The sequence below is a fragment of the Numida meleagris genome, chromosome 6 (assembly GCF_002078875.1).
Source record: "Numida meleagris isolate 19003 breed g44 Domestic line chromosome 6, NumMel1.0, whole genome shotgun sequence".
Lineage (NCBI taxonomy): Eukaryota > Metazoa > Chordata > Aves > Galliformes > Numididae > Numida > Numida meleagris.
The window spans coordinates 13,190,166-13,213,716 of record NC_034414.1 but is presented as its reverse complement, the minus strand read 5'-3'; the positions used below and the strand labels follow the sequence as shown (position 1 = coordinate 13,213,716).

Genomic DNA, 23,551 nt, shown 5'->3' with positions numbered 1-23,551 from the left:
ATTTATGTGTATGACAGTGAAAATCATGGCATCCACTTTTCTTTCTATTTTGAGGACGTCGCTCTGGGACAGTTTGAACCAGATGGATTCTAAAATGCTACTGCTATTCTAAGTTATCGTGTATGTCTGAGATTCATGCACCCCTATTCCTGCAGTTTTTCCTCTAAAAAGCACAAGCTAAGAGTCATTTGCTGATAAAAAACACAAATAATTTTTCAGACAGACAGCCACTGAAAGTTGTGTGTAATTTTATTTCAACATATCAAGCACAAACAGGTTTCCCCTACTTGGGGGATATGACGAGGAATGTAGTTAAAAATTTGGAAACATTTACATTGAAAGATAGCCCAGACTGGCACCACCACTAAGTATTTTAAGGCTGTATATATAGCAGTACTTACCACTTGGAACTACTTCAGGCCAGAAAAGAAAGGCTTAGTATTGTCTGCAGCCTACAGAAAATATTGCAAATCTTTTAAAAATGGTGTAAAATAGGAAGACTGTTAACAGATTTGAACAATGCGGTGGCAAAACCGTTCCTCCTTCCTGACCTTTCACAATAAAAGTGCCTACAACCGAACACATGTACACCCATATCGCTCCCGTCCTTCTCACCTATCCTGGGGCAGTTTCCTCTCTACAATGCTTTTGTGTAATATTATAAAACAGCCATATAGCAAATAATAACAATAATAGTAAGTGACCAGGTTTTACGAACAGACATGTCTGACGTGATGCTCCGTGGGCCCGGTCCTGGACACCGGTCAGCTCTGGAAGTGAATCAGGAGCTTTCACTGAATACTTCCCATTTCTTAATGAGGAATGGCACTAGGAAGTTGTGCATATTTACAGTTACCGTGGAATGGAAAACAAAATATCCTGAGGTCCCGTTCTGTGTGTGTGTGCTGACAAAACAAATTATGACCTAATATCCTGGAGGGTGGGTTTTTTGGACCGAGTATGCTCCCTCTCATAATTAAAAGCAGCCAGCCAGGCAGCGTGAACATCAGTTCTATACAGCTCCCCAGCTACGCTCCCTTCCTTGGAGAGCTATAAACCAGGGCGGCGTGCCTTTTCTAAAACACCGCTGTGTTTCACCATTTTGGGGGCACCAATACTAGTGGGTAATTATTAATTGCATCAGAAAATGATAAAACATAGAAAACAAATTGCACAAATAAAGCTACATTTGGCTTCAGCATTAAGGCCCATACAGGTTAAGAGGTCCTTGAAGATGTACATGTAAAAGGCAAAAATGACATAATCTGCAGGAACAAAGTTCCTAGGTCCCTTTTCCACCTTGTTTTTTCAACTTTCTTCCATCTCTGCTGCGTTGGTTCTAAAGTGCTTTGGTGCCTCGCTGGACTCCTCGTGTGAGTGCCCTCCCCCTTCCTGCAGCCAGTAGTCGTTATTGCTGCCAAACGTAGTGCTTTTATTTGAAGACGTAATTAATGAATAGTTGACATGTAAGAAAGATGCAAAGGAGAAACCAACAGCGAGAGTCCAGCAGGAAGCTTTCAGAAGAGACCTTTCTGTGGAAGGATTTTTTGTTCAGAGCGCTGAGGTTTCTGGAAGAGAAAGAAGTATTTTTATTTGTGTGTTGGAAGGAATGAATGCACACCCAGAGCCCCAGAGCTTCCACACAGGCAGGGAATCCAGCACTTAAGAGTCACCCTAATGGGTATGGTACTGCGTCCTACAGACTTTCCTCTCCCCCTCTTAATAGAAGGATAAGTACTTCCAGATGCTGCTGGATCAAGTAAAGCATGCTGGCTGGCATGAGGAGGTGTAAGGACACAAAACCCGAGAAATCTCTTTCTCCAGCACTACTCACAAATCATAGACGTAGGATGGCTTATGTTGGAAGGGACCCTATATATCACATAGCCCCACCCCTACCATGGGCAGGGCTGCCCCCCACCAGCTCAGACTGCCCAGAGCCCCATCCAATCTGGCCCTGAGCACCTCCAGGGATGGGGCATCCACAGCTTCTCTGAGCAGCCTGTGCCAGTGCCTCATCACCTGCTGAGTAAATAATTTCCTCCTAATGTCCCACATAAATCTCCCCTCTTTCAGTTTAAAATCGTTCCCCCCTATCCTATCACTATCAAATTGTATAAAAAATCTGTCAAGAACCAGTTCTGTACACTTCAAAGGGCAGCAAAGGAAAACTAAAATCATGTGATTGGCTCAACATCCAGAAATGGTGGGCCTAGCATATGATCCCGCTTTATTGATACCTCAGTAGAGCTGGGTAATACTTCTCACGCATTGCGGAATCAGCAGGGCTCCCCGGATTGGTTGTAAGCAATTAGTGCTGTACCTGCTCTGCCCTGCCCTGCCCAACCTTCCCCACGGGAGTCTGCAGTGCAGAGCCCTTTGCCAGCAGTAGGTTAAGCAGGTGCACTCACTGTTTTCCTCACTGACAACTAGCAGTTTACACAAAAAGAGGGAATGTAGTGCTTTTCACATCGTGGAGCTCAGTATACAGATCAAGTGCCCCTGTCTCTGCAAATCGAGCAAACTGACAACACACACAATGGCTGATGAGATTTGTTAGCAGAGATTTATTAGTATCCAGGACTCTATCCGTCCCCTCCCAGCTTCCGCAGCAGTTCCACAGCTGGGAGTGCCAAGGGAAAACATAACATCCTGCAGTGATGCTTTTTGCCCCCATAAAGAGAGCCTTAAGAAAAGATCACCATTTCAAGTTAGGGTGCGTTTTGCCTTTCCGGAGTGTTAACAGGTTACCTATTGAAGCAGTTTTTAGCTGCACCAGCAGCTGACAAGGACACTCCAAAGGCCACAGTGGAGGAATTAAATGCCACAGATTACTTTCAGCCTATTAAGGCAATTGCTTTGGAGAGAGAAAATTATTACCTGTGTATATCCTGTTGGGCTCTCTGTAGAGATAAGACGGCTGAATGAATTTCCTTTAGGTGATTCATTTCTTTCCCACACTGAGTGCACAGACTACCAAACCCTGTGGCAAAGTATTGAAGGACATTAATGGTGGTGTAACAAACCAGGCTCACCTAGCAACTAGCTGACTGCAGTGAAATCATCACAGTCAAGAGGTGCGCTTTCAGAAGGAAACATGGAGGAAAAGGGACAGATGACAGAATCTTTCCCCCTTGATAGGGGTCCTGTGGCACTTGTCATTTCTCAGGAAACTCTTTTTACAGCAGCCTCCCCAGCTAAGAGGAGGGAAATAGAGTGCTTCCATCTGACCCCATCTCTGAAGTACACAGGGGTATTTCCAGCAAAGACTGAGAAAGGGGAACAAGGAATGAAACATGCTTCCTGTGTATTGGAATTTCAGTGTATTTTTCCAACGTTTGTCTCAGGAGTTGGGGAGCCCTTGCTGGCATGGACAGCACAGGGCAGAAAGAGGAGTAGATGTGCGTAAGGAAAACACAAAAGCAGAATGTCCTCTGTGTTTGCCTTTGGGCTATGGATCTGCACTGTTAACCAGGCTGGGAAATGTTCAAGAGCTGGCTCAAGGAATAAGATACCAAAAGAAGAACGTAAAAGTTTGACCCACTGATACCTAGATACTTGCCATCATCATCTGACAGCTCTTGTACAGACTCTGGTGTTGAACAGCTGCTCTCTGTATTCTGGCTGTGGTTGGATGGCTGATCACTGGTTTTACGGCGTCTGCAGTCTTTGGTAGATCTCTGGATTAAAGAGCAATTAAAAGAGACTCGGTCACGACCAAATTGAACACTTCTGTTTGGCTTTAAACAGTATAACTCAAGGCGCTGAGGAATATCTGTGAGATTGCCAAGTTTGATGGGTTTTTCAGCAGCTCCTAGTAGTTGGACTCCTGTCAGCTAGTTAAGGATATTACAAGCTATTACCCTGTAAAGGGTATTACAGACATGCTCCATACAGAAGCACTTCCTCTAATGATAAAAGCCTTAATAAACACACACAAATAGTTCTTGTCCTAGCTATAACTGACACATATTAGTGGTGAATTTTGCTGAGTTGTGTACTCACAAACTAGATCCATAAGATAAAGGATGAAAAGAAAACCTTAAAGCCAAATTTCCAAGGAACGATTTTTCAGGACTTGTCTGAAGGATTCAAAAACCACAGAACTTCAAAAGTTTCTCCCTATTTCTTGAATGGGTAAATCAAACCCATTGTTTCCTAACACTTCTTGTTTGAGGGTCTGAAAAGCAATTATGAACCTTACGAACCTCAACTTTCCCATTGTTTCAGAGATGTTCACATTTCAGGTATTATAAAATAAAAGTGTATTTTCCAAATAAGATACAAGTTCTTCAGCGTAATAAGGATTATATCTTGCTAGTTCAGCAGTTCAACATTTACAAAGCATTTTATAACTTAATAATTAACATAATATATGAATATAGAAAGAACATAGATTAATCCAAAGATTAATCCAAAGAAGAAAGCAATGGTATCATTCTTATTTAACATAAACGGTGAACACAGGTTTCTTGTCCTACCTAAAAGGATGTAAGTGATAAAGGCAAATGGCAAAGTCCAAAACTGAAATTGCAGGACCTCAGCTGCGTACTCCTGTACCTTGGTCATATCCTCACTGTGGGGAGTTCTCTGCTTTAGAAACACTGCATGGTGAAGCTCAGCTGAGCCACATGCAAAGCCCAGCGTAAGAGACATTGCCAGTAACAATATGTGGAAAAAAAATACCAGAGGAAATAGGACACATCAAACAGGAGTTATACTTAGTTAATGGTTGTATAATACTGCAGGTCTAGAGTTGTAAGCTGTATCTGCCCAAAACAAACCATTCAATCTATGCTGTGCTTACATGAAATTGCTGCAGAAAAGGGCTGGTTATCTAAATAATTAAAAAAAAATATTTCCCAAAACAGGCCTCCTACCTTGTGCCGCATAATTTGATTGTTTATGCACGTTGTTTTGTGGTTTGACATCCTTGTAGATAAATGTCTTTCCATGGTCTGCAGTATCCCATTCTTCTCAAACTGGGCAATATCATTCAAAGGATCCCAAGGTCTTAAACTTTCGATAGCAGAAGAAAGAACGTCAGAAAAGCAAGAATACCACAAGGAGTATTAAGAGCAATGCACAAATTTCACATGCATCATGGGAGACATTCATCCCTGGCAGTAACAAGAGTTTCCATAGATGCTGGGTGTGGAGTAACAGATAATTCTCTACATATGCAGTTCCTAGCAACGACTGAGTCACCAGAGGCTTAACCCTTCGTGACACAGAAGGAGAGCACAGTTGTGAACTGTGCTTGCACAGTGCAGAAAAGTTTTTCTAAATGATTCCATTCTTGATTGCAGCAATATGTATTTCTATCAATGGCACAGAGGATTTTCCATTGCCAAGCCATCAACTCCAGCTATTCCCAATTTGTAGCAGAAATACGCATCCAACAGAGCTCAGAAGGAATAAGCCCAGGGCACAGCTTGGGGAATGGCAGGACCAGATTATATATATAATTATATATATTATATATAAATTATAATTATATCTTTGTAGCCCTGGGAACTCAAGCAGAGAGGCCTGTTCACGACCCCCTATCCCACCACCACTCACTCCTCGTATTTGTAGCGCCATTCGTTAGTTGTGGCATCATGCTGGAAGAGCAGTGGTTTCCATTCCGTGCCATTCTCTCTCCGCTCCCGGGCCGCATTCCTCTGCTCCTCCTCCAGCACAAATTTTTCCTGTGTTGCCTTGTGTTGATCACCTTTGTTTATTGCACTAGTAACGTGCTGCCAAAGCCTACAAATAAACAAGGAAGCAAGTTAAACTGCCTTAAAGACAACACTTTATTTTGCCAGCTGGAAACCTGGAGCAGACACTTTTCTGGTCTATTGATATTCCAGAGGAACTGTAACAGGATTGGCTTGCAAATTAAATGAGCATTACGAAAATGGCAATGATGAGTGCTGCGTATAGTGATCAGGGGAATTTTCCCTTAAATAACATCACTAGAAGCCTTTGCATTAATATCTCTCTCTGAAACAAAGGCTTTATATTTAAAATTTAGAGGCACTGGAAGGTGAATTCACATGCAAGGTTTGCTGCTGCACATGCAATGTTGTATTTCAATACAGGAATAGCAGCCAGATTTGTCAGAAGCTGATTCGAAAGGGAATGGACACGTGCTTATGCTTGCAAATGAAAAGAATGAACACAGCCTTGCACTCATACTTCTGTTTAGCTGCCAGAAAATATGTGTTCTGTCATATGATGTCTCACTGAGCCTCTGTCTTGAGGAGAGGATCTACCTCCTTGAAGAGAAAAATCATTATCATCTTTTCACTGTAGCCAAGATGTGATAGTCCTCTCTACAGTTTTTCTAACCTTCATTTAAACACTCTAATCTTCATTTAAGGTTGGAAATACTTCTGAGATAATCTTAGTTCTCCCAAAACAGTACCGGATGATTTAGTGATTAGAATAGGGATCAGAGACCCAGGCTGTTCCAGCTTTACAGAACATCAGTCCTATCTTTAGAATTTGAATGCATTACTGCATTTAATTTGGAGCTTGCCGTGAGGCTTCTAATTTAAAAGGGGATACTGATTATTTCATTGTATTTCTATCACCGTATGCTAACTCAACGCTTCTGGAGCAAGCAGCCATTTAGATGATCAACTGTGAGCAGAAGGACAGTTTCTTGCCTTGGCACATCAGATTGGCAGATTCAGTATTTATCTTTTCACACAGAAATAATGGAAGGAAACTCAATTTAAATTCCAAGTGATGAAGGTGGAGGCGGGAAGAGCAAAAATAGCGATTTGAGAAAATAATGTGGTGGCATAAAGCCAATTCTCAGGAAGGCAACAGTGTAAAGAGTAAGTCCTCACACTGAAGAACTTCAGAAGGACACAAACAAAATCACTCGGCAAAGGGAAATTACTCTATCAAGAGCCGTATGTGTCAGGCAGTGAGGCCCACTGCATAGTGGCATGGGCTTCAGAGACTCTTCAATGTATGTGAAAATAGGTGATTTTCAGCACTGCAGGAAAGACTATGCAATTCAGGCAGAACATAAGCTCAATCAGATGGTAATTTATGCATGCAAATGCCAACAAAATTGGGAATTTTTTGGAGTGTCTGTTAGGGATCTTCAAATTTTCCCTTCTGCCTTCTTCCCTTGGATGCATGTGTCTGTTAATCTCCGCTCTAGCAAAGGGAGTCAGACAGTATCTACATAAATAAAGAAATGGAGATTTTTTGTCCCCAAGACTGAGATTTCCCTTTTAAAAGAATCTTCTTCAGAAATTTAACAAAAAATGCGCTCCAGTCTGCTCTGCAACAATGGCAATTGCACTCGTGTACAAACGCTGACTTTATTCCCCATAATGCCCACTGCTGTCTATGTGAAACTAAATGCTCATGTGTGTTTATTTGCACTCAGTCGCATTCTTTACCACGAAAAGGGAAATCATCTTAATGTGATGTGATGCAACACAGAAATGAGAAGTCCACAGGAAAGTGGCCAATCTGCTGCACAGCCAGGCAGCGAACTGCATGTGCTGGACTGGGGTATTACCTGTTTTGGTTAGCCATATTGATGAGCTGGCAGAGCTAGCTGGTTTGAATGGAGTGCCACATGATGTCAGTTTAGCTGTTCTTCCTCAAGAACTAGCTCAGGGATGCTCTGCAACCTGCTGCATCAGGCAGTTATTCCTTCCATTTCCTAAACCATATGCCAAGACTGTATTTTCAGGTAATCTAGATTACCTTAAAACAGCTGGTACAGACTTTGAGATCTCAGATGAGATTATGAGGCACAGTTAAATATCTCTTTATTTTCATTCTCATAAAATCCTGTTCTGCGGTTCAGACTACTGCTCTGCTCATTCCAGAAACTTTCTGGAGCAGTACTTTCTACATGATTCCTACAACTAATTTAAGAGCATGTGGTTGAAACAGCCCCTCTTAACAAGACAGCTGACCTCATGTTGACATATTGCCCTTTTGCCGAATGTTCCATCAGTTGTAAGAGACTCCAGGAAGAGTTATTATTTTAGCAGACAAGAATGTAGCTTTCACCACTTCTTGGTTCAGTTCCCTGGTTATTTCATAGCTATAATCCACAGAAATACTCCAGAGTTAATAGACTGGAGCAAAACAGGTAAATGGATGGTAATACATGCAGGCAAAGCTAACTCGCTGTATTGCCAGGATTATATTGAGGAACCAGAGCCTTTGTAGTTCCTGCTTGGTTCCTCTGCTTCCAGAGGAAGTGGCAGTGAGACATTCCCAGGGCTTCTTACCTTTCTGACTCAAAGTCAGTCTGCTCCTCAAATAGCACAATATGGCGCTTCAGCCTCTGCCTTCGTACTTCACTAGTTGGGTTCCAGAACACTTCCGCGTTCCCATTTTTCAACTCATTTATATGTACTTCCCCATCCTGAGAAGAAAAAATAAGTGAAAAGGTTAATGACAGTCAGAAACACCGGACAGAAAATAATAATGACAAATGGAAGCAGCTTCTGCATGATGGTCGGGGACAGGACTTGGTTAGAGAGCTTTTTCCCTCCTCTTTTCCATTAAATTCCACTTGTCATTTCCTGAAAGTTTCTAAAAGGAGAGAGGAGAGGCATTCCCAGAAACACTGGCTGAATTAATCAGAACTAGAAAGAAACCAGGTTGCTTTTGTCAAGCTTGTCCCCAGAAAAGGATGCCTACAGAAGCCCTGATATGTTATCCTTTCCCTGCTTCTTCCAGGTACTTCTCATGATATATAAACAAGCCCCCAGCTCCTTTTCCAGTCTTTCTATTCCTCATTGCTGAAATCTCATAAAAAGATAACTGAAATACCACCTTTTCTAGAAAGAGCAGATAAAGCTGAGTTACTTTTTCACATTTTTTTTCAGCTTAGCCAGCGTTTTTTTATATAGCTGTTGAATTTCATTTAGCACTTCACAAAATGTTTCTGGTCTTTCATCCTTATTCCTTGCCAATTTACTTGGCAATCATTAAGCAGCACTTCTCCAAACTGAGGCTGGTCAGATTATCTTGCTGTGTCTCTCCTTAGAAATAAGCCTCTTTCCAGCCTTGCTCACAGCCACAGCAATGCCATGGAGCCAGACTGGGTAGTTTGCAGAGCATACAGTGAATAGCACAACGCTGACAGCAAGTGACTTGAACAGTTACAGCTACTGAACAGCATGCATATATCGGTGCCATTCAGCTGCCTGGACATGGTAAGAGTGTCACACAGACCTTACTTAGGTCATGGCTACTTGCTTAGCCTAATTTCCTTGCATTCCAGCTGCTGCATTTCTTCCCCTGCCACAGTAGCAGATGCGTGTCTTAGTTTTTCGAAGTCGTATTTCCCACGCCTTCAACCATGAAACTCCTTCAAACCCAAGGGACTCTCATCCCTCCTAAAGTCTCCCTCAGGACTTCCTCTGCCATGTCCTAAAGTGCCAGTTCTAGGACAGATCTCAAGTCCTCAAGAACCCCCCAGCAGTGGGTGGGAGGAGGCAGGCACTATCAAATATTGCTATGAGCACCAATAGGTGACACGTGCAAGCCCTCGTCTGCTACGTTGACTCTCACGAGATTGGCTTCCCTTCTTTATTCAGGTGGGTTTTAAAGGCCTGAGGCAAAGAATTAGTTTTTCAGCTGAGAGGGTCTCTATCAGGAGATTGAACAATGCCAGAGAAAAGCCTGCAGAACTCAGGAGAGCAGGCCAGCACGTTCAGCAGGGAGGAAGGAGAACAAACAACGTCCCTACTGCTGCACAGCAGCTACCCTTATTCACAGCATGGAACTCCAAACAGTGCCTTAGGGAGGCACTCTTTCAAAGCTATTTAATTTCTTTCATATGTCATTCTAATTTTGTGCACCATAAACGACAAGCACAAAGAGAAAGGGAGGAATAACTTATTTTCACACTGATAAAACTCAAACACAGAAGGCAGGAAGCTGAGCAGAACACAACTCTGTGGTGTGCTGCCTCAGGGGAGCCACTCAATTACTTGCTCTTGTGGATGGTGTTCAAAGGACCCATTGCAGACTATGTACTCTATAGTCCAGCAAAACTCACAACTGCCAAACCTCATCTGGCAAGAAAGGTAGCTCAGAATGGAAAAGCTACCAAGACACAGGAAGCCAACATCCTTGTGTACAAACTGAAAGGACAAAACTCCCTAATTTCAAAATAGTCATCAGCTTTTTATGCTAAAAGAGAGATTCCTATGGGAAAGGAGTGCAGCCGTGATCCTAGAAAACCACTCCACCAATGGCTACACTGTGGTCCTCACAGGCTTTACCAAGGCACATTTATCTTCACCTATTTTAAATGCTTGCTTTAGAGATAAATCTTGTCTCAGAAGTAATAATTTCTAAGGCCCGAAAAAGGACCATACGTCAACTGTAATGAAAATGTAGGTGCCTCGATGTAGCTGAAATAAATACTTAAGTAAACCCAAAACCAGGGCTCACCACTTCTGCCTCAGTTGCCAGGAGATCCCAACTAAAGCTTCAGTCTACATCCTATACCATGCAAAATTATTACTGCTGGACTTTGGCTTAAGGATGCCTTTGAGAAGTGTACTTGTGGATGCCAGGTGTACAAAGGTGCTGGCTGGTCTGTTGGTTTGAATTGTCCATACAGATAGATGCTTCTTAAACTGTTTTGGTCCTTTATCTCAACAACAGAGAAATAACAGTCTCCTACCATACAGATTTGTTGTGAAAATAAGTAATTTTAAAACCCATGAAACTCTTTCCTGACACTGTTGTAGCTAGGGAAGTACAGAACATAAAGCAAAAAGAAGCTTCATGATTTTCACAATCAGTTGAAGGCCAAAAATTTGCCTTCTCTTGTCTACTGCCATCAGGGCCTGTCCTAAGCCTGGGAACCTAAGTACAGAACCGCTGGCTTCAATGGAAACGTTCCTCACAGGACCCACCTTTGGCCCAGGCCCTGGAAATGCAAGTGTTACCTCTACTGCAGGTGGCTGGGACTATGGAAACATAAATGACCTTGAGAGGTGTGGACTAGAAAGCTCGGCATGCCTGTGCTCCCTGGGAATGGTGTGGGGAGGCAGGACAGGCCCCCTCATAGGCTCTGCTCTGAGGCAGGGAGCCTGCCAAGGGCTGCCAGCCCTCCCACACACCCTGCTGCCACATGCATTTAAACTGTCAGAAACTTTGATTATCTTATGTTACCCAGTGTCCATCGAGACTTGCTAACACTTCTTCTCCTGATTTAATCTTCCCAGAGATTTGATTAATGCTTGTGCTGCCACCAAAGAAGGGCTGTCAGGGGAGAAAAGGAATAAAAAATATCATCAGTCTAGTGAGAATGGGAAGGGAGGCAAAGACAGTGATTCAGTGGTAGGGAAAGAAAAGTGCATCCTACAGAAAAGCAGAATTAATTCTAACATGGATTTTGATGATCTAGCACTGCAGTCTTCTTTTGTCTTTTTGTCTGCATAACCAAAATCACTGTGTGAGCTGCAGGAAGGGAGATAAGCCTTCTAGTACATTAACATTCAGCAGTGCAAGGCTTCACCTTCATTGCAAGCAAGTTTATGTCAACTAGATATCAGGGTGTATGTACACAGCCATGTTTTTTCCATCATCCAGAATCACCTTACAGTTTGCATCATTATACTTGCAGAAAAGGAGCAGCAGGAGTGACTTTTCCTGCCTATGGGAAAGCAGCAGCGGTGGGCCACTGCAGACAGCTTCATTTGTGTTAAATCTCCAGTGTGAAGAAGCTCTCAGTGGTAGCAAACAAAAAAAAAAATAAAACAAAACAACAACAACAAAAAGGGTATTTCCAGAGTCAAGGAAAAGGTTCTCAGAACAATGGAAAATTCCCCTCACCTCCTGCCTGCCAAACACAGGAAACCACAGTGATCCTGTGACCGGTTCTTCCATTCCCGCCACCCACCTCAGGCATTTTAGCTGCTACGTTCAATAATGCTTTTGCATAATTTTTTATGCTCCCAGAAAAATGCAGCCTGCGAAACAATCCCCTACCTCCCATAATTTCCCACATTTCTGTCAGCTAATGCTGCAACTATAAAGTCCTGCAGGCTCCCATTCTGCAATGTTTCATTTTATGCACAGGCAAGAAATAGCTGAAACAGCAGAGAAACAGATGCTCCTTTAAAAGTAAGTTAGTTATCCAAGAGAAGATGTCATAACTTTCTCTCCCAAGTTTTAACACATGTAACTAAAGAAATATCTAAACATGTCTCCATTTTATCTGCATGTGATAGATTACTTTCTAGGGGAGAGAACTGCTACATGAATAATTCAGCACAAAGCAACAACAGTACAGCTCTTCAGCATGACAGCCACTCAAAATCAGATGCCTAAAAAGGGCTCTTCCCCTATAATCAAGGCAAGTTCTGTAGCCTTGTACACTTCATTTTAACACCTGCTAGGTACAAGTATATGTGTGACAGTTACTGGAGAGCTACACTGAAGATCTACATCCTGACTTGCCTCAAAACAGTTTGCACATCTCACTGTATTTTGTAACCAAAAATAATTGTACCTTTCGAAACAGAAGCCACGTTGTTATTGCCAGACCATCAGAAGAATCTGGACAGAAGCCAGTCAGCTGGCAGTGAACAAGTTGTGTATAACTCAGGCTTACTCAGTACCATCAAATTGTAGAAGTGACTGACTGAGTGACGATGTCTCCTCTCCGGTTAGGACACCCCTTGGTGTATACATCCATTTCGGGTACAGAAATAATGGGGTGTGCGTAGCCAAACCTCGCCTGGTGTACAGGGGCAGACCCATTCAAAAGGGGGTCATGATGTCTCTTACCTTAAGCTTGAATTCCAGTTCTGCCCTGTGGTTAGTTTTCTCACAGTCAATGGTAACTTTCCCTCCAAGCTCCATTGTCATGGTACCATATAAAATTCCTGAAAGCGAAAAAAAGAAAACTATGAAAGGCCTCCGTTGAAAAGATCTGTCTTCTGAACTCAAATTGCATCTCACTGACGTGTTGTGACATTTGCTACTTGGTTTTAAGTTTTTAAAAGACACAAACTAAAGTTTCTAGAAAATGAGCATTTACTCTAAGGATGAAGAATCCTCTCTGAGTCCATATTCCCCATTTATTACATCAGCTAGGAAACAGCTTGACTCAAAAGTACTGACAGAGCCTATGTGGCAAGTTGAAAGTGGGACAGGACGAATTTTAAAAAGTTGTGCCCGGTAACTTTATTTATGCTTGTGCTTGAACAAACCTATCTGCCTCTCACAGGGTGGTTGGGGCAGAGAGGAGCTGTAAGGGGATTCAGAAGAATCTGGGGGACTAGTAATCATGTAGAGTACTCCTTTGTATGCGTATTTACCTTTTTCTGAAAACGTTATTTGTAGAAAAAGAAAAATCAACAACAGAAAGATTTATACCTATGAATAGTTCCCAGAGAACATAATTTAAAGAAGTTACTGTTTTCAGGTTGCTATACCTTCCACAAAGATTAGCTTACAGATCAATGTGGCAGAATGAAAATATGCAAAAAGCAAAATTAGATCAAATCACAGGAGTGATTTTATTACTTTGGTTCCAGTGCCACCAAGGCTAGCTTTCTAAGGAGAAACCCCTGGAGGTGCTCAAGGCCAGGCTGGATGGGGCCCTGGGCAGCCTGATCTGGCAGGGGCAATGGTGCCCATGACAAGGGGTTGGAACCGGCTGGGCTTTAACTTCTCTTCCAACCCAAGCTATTCTGTACTCCTATGATTCTAAATGAAAAGTTACAGCAGTGAATCAATTGGCAGCCATCCCTTGGGCTTCGGTGCACATTATGCTCAGTAGAGCCGAGATAATACTGTACTCACACGCAATAACAAGTACCCAGCCTCATGGAGAAAGCTGGTGCACTGAGGAATATCGTGGATTAATGAAGAAAGCAGAAGTGAAGTCAGGAATTTTTACTCCTTTATTTTCAAAAAGTCAGAAAATATATTAATTTCTATGTTAACATTACAAGAATTTTTTATCCTCAGAAGCTCAGAAATGCTCTTTTGACCTTCACTTTATCTGCAGTGCATATATAGAGTATTCTTTAGTTTCTACATAGTGTTAAGACTAACTTAGAGCAAGTCAAATTCCGTCCTCGGCTCTGTACAAACAAAGCAAAAATACTTCAGTTAGGATTACCAGCCCTCTGCTGAGCCCTATGACTCATGTACAAAACAACTGCTTCCTGGAACTGCCAATTCCTTCAGTTTGAGGTGTTTGAGAGGGAAGAAGAAGAGCCAGAGCAAAGTAAGTCCACACAATACTATGTTATCCTCTCTGTTTGCTTCCTATTTGGACAGTCATAACTTACCTTTACAGTGGGCATATGGCATTGTAATTATGTAATCTTCCCCTCTGTTTAGAAACATAAGCTTTGCCTTCCCATCCAGCAATGCAGAAAGTGAGTTACCTGGAATTTAAAAGAACAAAACCATTTACGTAAAAAAATCTTGATATACACGGTCACTCATCTTATCCCACATTGGAAAAATATGTATACTTAAATGTAGGACTGTAATGAAAGAAGTGACATGAGTTGCTAATAATTCAGGACCTGGTAAATAATTTACTGTGGAAGGCGTGTGGTTCTAATAAATTCTCTGCTGCAAAACTCTCATTTGCTCTGGCGTTTAGCCCACGTTGCAGAAAGGGCATTAGATTAAGTAAGACACTAGCGGGATGCACTACAGAAGAAAGCAGTTCCAGTGCTTTACATCTCTTCCAAGTGTTTCTGTTCTCACAACTTCTCTCCCAAATAACAAATAACTTCACCAGAAAGACAGAAATGACTGTTAACAGGTGTTTCAGCAAATACAGCTGCTAGAAGATAGTACATAAAACGTGTTTATCTAAACAGAAAACTATTTTACACAGCAGTGCTGTTTCAGAGCCTGTAGTTGTACTGCCCTTCTTGAGGATGTCAAGATTAAGAGTTGAGGGCATTCTGAAGCCCTAGCTTTCCACTCTTGGAAATCTGGGAGCTAGATAAATGAAGAAGTTAACATTCATACAGACAACTGTTGCGAAAGTCATCTGGATGATCAGATAGCTATAAAACGCCTCACCTGTGAGGACATGAAAATAACTTGACAGCTAAGTGTCCTCACATCCTTTTAAAACCTTTGCTCTCTGAAAACCAGTTCTTTAAAGCTGTCAAGATTTCTATCTATTTGTTTAAAACAAACATCAGTGTGATTTCTCTCTGAAATGGCAGAAAAGAGGAAAACCCAGGAGAGCTAAGAGAGGGAATCGGGGCATCCTAGTAGATCCTCTAAGCACTTTTTTGCTCTTAACCCTCAACATACTCAGAAGAGATTGAAAAAAAAAAACAGAACAAACAAGAACAGTTCTACTGTGTTTCTTGGAAGGTGCCTGGGATTAATGTCTTACCATAAAACTTGGATCGAGCTAGAATGCTGCCAGTAATGCAGAACCCATCTTTCCTATTGCTGACATGAAAGGCTGACACTGGTGGATGATGGGAGACCTGGAAGAAATAAATATAGGCAGAGATGAGCAGTTTTCACAAGTTAAGCAGCATCTTCAGGTGTTGCACACACCCAGAGAAGGTGTAAAACAGAGAACACAGAAGCAAACAGGTTCCTCTGAACTCTATTCCCATTAATGTTAACATGAAGTAAAAGTTACATATGGGAGACAGAGTCCCTCTGCAACCCTTCTCCTCCATGCTACATTTCCTTTTCCTTACGCATTTGAGATCACTTTAGGCCGTAATGTCCACTATCAGATTTTCAACACAATAAATGACAGTGCAGAGTTTTTTGGGAACATCTGAATAACCTCCCTAACATGGATGCAGTGACTGAATAAAACAAAGCAAAACAAACCAACTGAGCAAGCAAAAAGCTTTGATTAAATATGGAAAAAAGAAAGTACATGCAATAGAAAGTCCTTAGTTCCTTAATTAACACTATAAGTCTCAGGCTAAATGTTGACAGGCCAGTTTCCTTGCGAGTACTGCCCTTCATTTACCTCCAAAGATATGGAGATAAGACCTCTATTTATTCCTATTAAGATCACTATAAAAAGTTTAGAAATAAAGGAAGATAGGATTTGATTATCTGTTTTAGGCCCCTTTTGATAGTGGCAACACAACCCATGACAATATTTTCCTAAAAAGAAGAAAACAATGAAGAAGAATTCCATGGCAAAGGTCTATCACTGAAGCGACTAAGTTATAGATAGGACAGCTGCTTTTACCATCTTGGGTGCCTGCCAAAGCTCAAGTTAATCTCAGTAAATCTAAAGAGAAAAAAGATCAGTAGCTAGTTTTTAACACTTCCACTCTGCGTGTTTAAACAAAACTTCAAGTTCAAGAATGAGATGAGAAGAGTGTTCCTATGGATGGAGATGTAAATGGACTGCTGCTTGCAACACCTGAACATCCAAATAGAGTGACTCACCTGTTCTGCTATGTAAAACGTGTGACTGTTCGTCTGAGGGTGAAACCAACAGCAGCGAAATGTCTCTCCAAGAATAGGGTTGTATGGCTTTTTTATTCCCTGGAAAAACAGCAACCAGAATCTGCTACTAATGAAAATATGCTATCCGACTTTACAAAGATGGCCTCAAAATAATGTAATAATTTTCTCCCTTACATTTTAGATCAAATCTACTACAAGAATCAAAGCCTAAGAACCGGTTACATACATTTCCCTGCTCTATATTTCTTCACGCAAGCCATGGATTAATCTGCTGTTCTCACCATCTTAATCTCTGATAGTGCCTGATCAAAGCCTTACAAGATGATCAGACTTTACTGTTTCTGTTACTATACGCAACAGGTGTTTCCACTGATGTGGAAACGTGGACAAAGTACTCACAGACATGAAAACTCCTGCATATAAGGATTTATTACCTATTGATAATCAGTTTTGTCTTCTAACTGTCCAGTGCAAAAGCTCTTAGGTTAACTAACACTATTTTGCACCCACTGTTTACTCTGAAACCAAATGCAACTTCAGTTTTAAATGAATTTTCAAAGTCTTCTGAACAACAACATAGGTGAAGTGTTAAAGGAAAGGCAATGAGGAAATACGCAACGACAGCAGGAGATTTCAGTGGCCACTACAACCTTAACTTCATGCATTATTTTACCTTTGGCTTTTTGTAGAAGCCAGACAGATACCACCTCAAAACTTGCTTCATTCGACTGTATGGATCATCTTCAAGGACAGCTCTGCAGGACAGAACATAAAATGTTTTCGCACGCACTTTTTAGCCTGTTCACACATCACATTTATTTTATACCAGTACAATGATCTTTACTTCAGTAGTTATTCCCTAGTACTAAATGGAAGTAACTTCTGTGCTGCTGCCAGTGGAAAAGGTGTCTATCAGCACAAACTATTTTTCAGTAATGTACTTTGTAAAACACACACGTGAACTCTTAAAAAGTGGCACTCCTGCAAAAAGCCTAATAAAGTCTCTGAAGTGTATCAGCTTCTGAGTTCTGATCGCACAAGCACACCCCAGCCAGCTTCAAGCTAACACATTTTCACACAGACAAGCGACGTGCCCGCACCAGGCAGGCTTGCACTGCTTACTGGGAAAGCAGGTCAGCATGGTAATAGTAATCGGAGAGCTTGTTCAGGAATGAGCGTGGCTCCAGGATGAAGGTGGGCAGCACCACCCGAGACAGATCCATGCCAGGCCGCAGCTGCTTCAGCAGGATCCACATCAGGCTCTTGTTCTCCTCAGAGACAGTTTCTGTTTGAGATGATTCACCTGTCTACAATGGGAAAATGGAAGCTCAGGGCAGAAACAGGAAAACCACTTCCTGCAGGCGCATTTGCTTGGATGGTTCAGGCTCATGCAGGCACACTTGGTCTGGTGGAAGGGTGAATGCTGAGCACAGCAAAAAAATATCAGCTCTGGCCTAGGTGAAGTGAATCCCCAAATCACTAAAGGGAGCGGTACAGAGAGTCTTGGGGCTCTGTAAAAGCCAGCCCAAGGAGAGGACAACACATCTGCTGCGCTCAGCCCTGAGCAGCTGCCTCCAAACACCCTGGGACTTTGTTATGTGACAGGCCAATCTGAGCCACCGTTAACAAAGGGGACTCCGCACCCTTCAGAGGTGTGGAGTGTGCCCATGGGTATGACAGCATCACTGTGGCCTGGGAGTGCGTACAAGAAGCTCCTGTTAGTCTCATTCTCAGCAAATGAGGGACTGTTAGATTTACTCTGTAATACATGTAGAAAAAAATAGGAGATAGGTGAGTATTTAGCAGATTTATTGAAGTAGTTCCCCATGTTCAAAATAGGACAAAAGGGGAAGGATAGGCATAGCAAAGATCCCACTGACAGGCTGTGTGCACAGAATACATCTCCCCCAGTGCTACTTAGTCCCCTTTACATTAGAAGCACAGGTAATGAGGAAAAAATAAACAAAAAACCTGAGGATTATATTGTGGTTTGAGTTATAACTCTGTTATAACTCTGTAGCTCATCATGGAGTTACATGCGATGACACTGAGGGGCATGGTTAGTGGGCACAGTGGTAACGGGCTGACGGATGAACTAGATGATCTTTTCCAACCTTAATGATTCTATGATGTTAAGATTCTATTAGTTAAAACACACGGGAATGGGCCTTTCAAGGCACTGGAGAAATAACATTAAACTTTAAGAAATGAATGTCATTTTAATGCAGTTGTTGATTATATCTAGACTATTGTCTATCACCCACCCTAGCCATCGGAATTTAACAGTGAAAGAGAACACTTGCCATTAGGAATTCTGCTGTTTTTAGGCAAGAGATTCCTATCATAAAAAGAGCAAATCTCCATTTCTGGAATGCACTCTGGTTCAGGAAAAGACTCATACTGTATCCCAACAGGAATGCAGATGGTGTATATCACTAAATACTCATTTTCACCACTGGGCATCCCCAGCACCATCTTTTGACCATCTATGAATCAGCCCTTTTACTCATTCTGTACAAATATACTAAAACAACTTGTAGGCTGCGGGGAGCTTCAGAGGGGGAACAACACAGCTCTTTTCATTTCATTGCTCTTCCCTTCTTGTTCCATTCTTCTTGTGACAGTCTGATGCAATACACGTGAACTTCCAAGGTGTGGAAACCATTAAAGAACACAGTACCACAGCGTCTTCTAGGGGTTATAATATGTATGGTCCTGTCTGAACTTCCAGTATGAATTTATCCAGGTTTCAAGCGTGCGTGTATTGGCAATATAAAATAATGCCCTTTTGAAATTGCTGTACAAGGTGTTACTCAGAGAGAATCACTGCAGAAGGGAAGGATGAAGAGGGAAGGAAAAGAAGGGACTGGAGCATGAGAATGACCTCAGGACATTTCTAGTTTGTTTTTCCCTTAAATACCTCACTCTCAATAACCCCTTTTAAAACTAGCTATAACTAAAAGCTTTTAAAACAAGAGGGCTTCTTTTCTGTTGTTGTTTTCAATCTACCTACCAAAGAGGTGTCTTTTTCATATTCTAGGCCAACTTTTGCAATCTCTTGACACCTGCCTCTGCCTGCAAACCCTTACTGCAAACAGGGCAGGACTGGCACATATGCCCAAACAGATGCAGAAGCACATGCCTTTCCAATGCACACCGATGTACACACATACATGTACATCCTTCAAACGAGCTTTCAAAGCCATGCTGCGAATTTCACAGCGATAATAAGTGTCTGTGATCCCCCAAACCTGAACAGTGGACTCAGAGGGACAGCGGCAGCGGCAGCTTAAGAGACCAGTTAACCCTAACCCTAACCCTTAGCTTGATACTTCCGAGCCCACTGCTGACTGCAAACTGCATCACTGCACCCGATTTACTTTTCTTTACGTTGCTGTCGCTACTGCAGTATGATATAAAAAGCCGGCCCTATCCGCGTGGCTGCGGTGACAATAGCCCCATCTCCTGGCTAACAGGAGGAACCCAGCAAAGTACCGTATGGCCAGGGCTGCCATTCGGTAGGGGAATTCCTGCCGAGGGCCTTCCGGAGTCCTCTCTGCCTGAGCAAACCTGCTATGGCTGTAGCCTTATTTCACGTTATACAAAGTGTCATGCTCTGCAGCACGACTGTAGTCCCTTCCTTTCGATTTGTACTGTGATGCTTTATTTTTATGGAAAGCTGTAGAAGACCTCTTTCTCTCACACAAGCACCGCTGTTAGGCTCCGTCAAACACCAAATTATCCATCCACCCTACTGATACTTTTAGGGCAAGTTTTCAAATGGCGAAATGTCATTTCAGAATGAGCAGCTGATAGAAATTAAGTTTGCCTTCATTTTGCTGTTGCTCAGTTCCTCAGCTATATTCAAAATCCCCTGGCTGGATCCAGCCACCATTTGCTGTGTATCTGGGTGGGGCCTGAGGGGAGATGCACTGAGGGGGAGCTGGGGTTTTATTTGTGTCTGTAGTCAGTAGTTCTGTTTCCAAGCACAGTTTCTATAGCAGAGGCTTGCACCTCACCCCTCACACCTGTAACCCCAGCAAACACATGCGGGAAAGAAACAGCTTTCTAGGAAAGCGATTTTCTTTGAAGCACAGACATAGACATGAGAGTGCTCCAAGCACTCCTGGTGCTGGAGAAGGGCTCCTCTGCTGCCTGCACGCACTGATTCTCACCCTATAACGCACTGGCTTTCCTCAGTTGTTCTCTTGCTGCCTTTCTCAGAAGCATCAGCGACATCCAGCTAACAAAGGCTCTTATATGGAACAGAAATTCAACCTTCTGCTGTTAACAGACATGAGAAATGGCTTTCCTAATAGAAATGGTCGTTTAGGAATCAAGTGGCCCAAATGCTCCGTTAGGACACACAGAAAGGATGTTTCGTGCATAATGAAGAAAAAAAGGAAGTATCATATTTTGTACCGTGCAAGGATTGAGCATCCTAATTGGCCAGGACACATGCCCAGAATAATAATTCCCCCTCCTGCTGGCTCCATAAAGCACTGTGCCAATGCTATGCGGCTCTTTACTGCAATAGCTGGTTAAAGCAATCGTTGATGCTGGAGACACGCCAAAGCTCAGTAGTGGAGCTGCTGTTCATAATGCATAATTATTAGAGCACATGATAATTCAACATAATTTAGCAGAAAGCTGTACACTGCTTTATCTGTAAAACGCTGGAACTCACAAAGCTGATTCTTAACGGCCATGCATCTAAAAGGCTGGATAACAAATACTATGAACAGAGGAACAGAGACATACCAAAGGATCAGGCAGTGATTAAAATGACTTTTTTTTCCCTTTACCTCCCCAAATTCCTCATAGATCTGTTCAACATAAGTCGTTCCTTTCCTTCCTGGAGAAACCTCTCCATGGGTTTCTGACTGATCACTCTCGCTTTCATTTGTCTTCCGGCTGTTCTCGTGTGTTTCGTTCTCCGATTCTTCCACATTGTCTCTCTCAGACTTGTCCGAAAAAGCATCATTTTCCAATTGGTGGTGGTTCTCCAGGGCTGAATCGTTCAAACTGAAACACACAGTTCATTACTCACATCAATATGATCTACAGAGCCAGATTACTTCAGGCCTTTTAGACAGGTGAAAACACCTCCCAGGACTCAAAACAGGGTTTGCAGCCCAGGAGAGCCCAAGATGCTGGTTTTCTGAATAGCAGGGTTTTGTCACAGAAGCAGTGAGACATTTTCAACCAAAAATCTTCCCTCCAAATGGCACTTTGAAAAATCCGTCATGGAGCTCCACTTAGTTGCCCTTATGCAAATTGCCTCCCACTCTGTGCAGGAGCCCACATATGGAAGGGATACAGAGCACCCACTAACAACTGTACGCTGCTGACTGCAGAACTGAAGTGTGAATCAGGAGACATTCCTCCTTGTACAGAAACAAATTAGAGGAACATAGCATATGGGAAAAATATGAAATTATGAAATACATTTTCTTTTCAGTATTACTGCTACTTTATTTCAGCAGATGGTGGTCCTAAGTCAGCCCTACATTAGAGAACACCAATTTAAAACCAACAGAGGAAAGACTGTCACAAAAACATGCACAAGTCAACCTGGGGAATGTGCTGCCCCTGGATAATGTCGTATGGAAGAACTCAGAAGCAAGCACCGGACAATTACACGTAGCAAGAATACCCAGATTATAGTAGCATCAAGGAAAAGCATGAAAGGAGCAGTAAGCTTCATGCTCAATGACACAGGCCTTATAGAATAAGGAAAGAGCTAAAAATTCTTTCTCACGTAGCCAGTAGCACCTTCATTTGAAAAAGCAGATGCAGTTTCTGCAACAGGTAACAAACATGATTAGATAGAGGTTAGACCCTGAAAAGAATTCACTACATGCCTGTTTCTCCAAGGGAGACTTAGCACGGCATTCAGCTCTCCCTATTCAGACACATCTTCACACACACAGCTCTTCCATGGCCTAGTCTAGCTCACAGATGCTGCTCACATCTTCCTGTGAAAATTTCTTATCCGAGTCCTCATGCAAAGTTGCTCTCAGATGGAACAATAAGGGAAGAATTCCAGCATTTTCATGGTGTTTCATGGCATCTAAACAGGCCCTGGATCTTGAAGAGCTTTGTTGCCTTCTGAAGCCCACCTCCTTCTCAAAGCAAGTTTCTCTCCTCCCTGCATGAGAGTTCTTTGTCTCTTCTGGGCACATCCCGACTTTGGTTATAGATTAATGCTGAAAGTTTCCATCCCTTGTTCTACCCTCCCAATTCTTTTGAGAGTGAGCATTTTTGTTTGCTGATTATTTTAAGATAAAGAGACATTGCTACTTAGAGACAGGCTTTTAAAAAATAAATTAAAAAAAAAAGAAAAAGAGTCAGGACACAGAATTGTCATCAGCTTTTCAGAAGATCTCAGCTTCCAGCTATGCACTTAAATAATCTCATAATTTTTACCACATGAATCAAGCCGCACTGTGGTAGTCACAGCTCAGATTCCAGAGGGGGCCAACAGGCCGAGTTCTTCTGAAAGTGTCATCTACAGCCTTCTGTGCCTTCACTCCATTTGCATACATATCTACCTATATGACTCTGTGTGTATGCTACAAGGTTTTCAATTTTTAGCTTAACATTAAAATAAACCTACAATCATAGATCAGAGAGTCAACGACCCCTAGACTCCAGCCCTAATAATTTGCTACTAGACATTACGTATCTCTGTCACTCTAGTGCCAGGATCTCACTTCTTTGTTATAGATAGTGACCTGCAAGTGTAATGACTGATAACCAAACACAGTGGAAGCCTAGAGTATAGCATGTGCATGAGTTTAACATAACAAAGAAGAAAAAAGGTGAGGAGAGATCTGTCAGAGCAATCATCCCAGGATTCCCCGGCACGGATACTTTCTGAATGGTAGGGCAAGTATTAGCTGTGGACCATTCAAAATCTAATTTATTCCTTCATTTTTCAATTATCAGTTAAATGTGTGTGTGTTTGCGTGTGGTTGCTATGCTCCCTCACCCAGTCAAAGTTTTCTCCATGGAGTATGTACGCTTGAAAAACTTTATTATAAGGCTTATGGCTCATGGCTCAGAAGAAGCATGTTTCTATTTCATATTAGTAGGAGACCATACGTTTTTAAGT

General features: G+C 42.2%; 1 protein-coding gene across 8 annotated transcripts in view; it reads right to left on the bottom strand.

The window, feature by feature from the left end:
• OSBPL5 (oxysterol binding protein like 5) overlaps window positions 232-23,551 on the bottom strand; it is a 175,904-nt gene continuing 152,584 nt past the window's right edge. For 7 of the 8 annotated variants that reach the window (XM_021403281.1, XM_021403280.1, XM_021403282.1 and 4 more), the window contains 14 exons: window positions 21,240-21,459; window positions 17,557-17,741; window positions 17,108-17,189; window positions 16,414-16,512; window positions 15,380-15,476; window positions 14,301-14,399; window positions 12,787-12,884; window positions 11,167-11,256; window positions 8,259-8,395; window positions 5,566-5,751; window positions 4,881-5,019; window positions 3,551-3,680; window positions 2,881-2,983; window positions 232-1,568 (listed from right to left, as the gene is read on the bottom strand). In XM_021403281.1, coding sequence (XP_021258956.1) covers window positions 1,433-1,568; window positions 2,881-2,983; window positions 3,551-3,680; window positions 4,881-5,019; window positions 5,566-5,751; window positions 8,259-8,395; window positions 11,167-11,256; window positions 12,787-12,884; window positions 14,301-14,399; window positions 15,380-15,476; window positions 16,414-16,512; window positions 17,108-17,189; window positions 17,557-17,741; window positions 21,240-21,459 — 1,801 coding nt within the window. In that variant the 3' untranslated portion in view covers window positions 232-1,432. The remainder of the gene's footprint in view (window positions 1,569-2,880; window positions 2,984-3,550; window positions 3,681-4,880; window positions 5,020-5,565; window positions 5,752-8,258; window positions 8,396-11,166; window positions 11,257-12,786; window positions 12,885-14,300; window positions 14,400-15,379; window positions 15,477-16,413; window positions 16,513-17,107; window positions 17,190-17,556; window positions 17,742-21,239; window positions 21,460-23,551) is intronic. The other variant, XM_021403279.1, reaches the window with a different exon arrangement.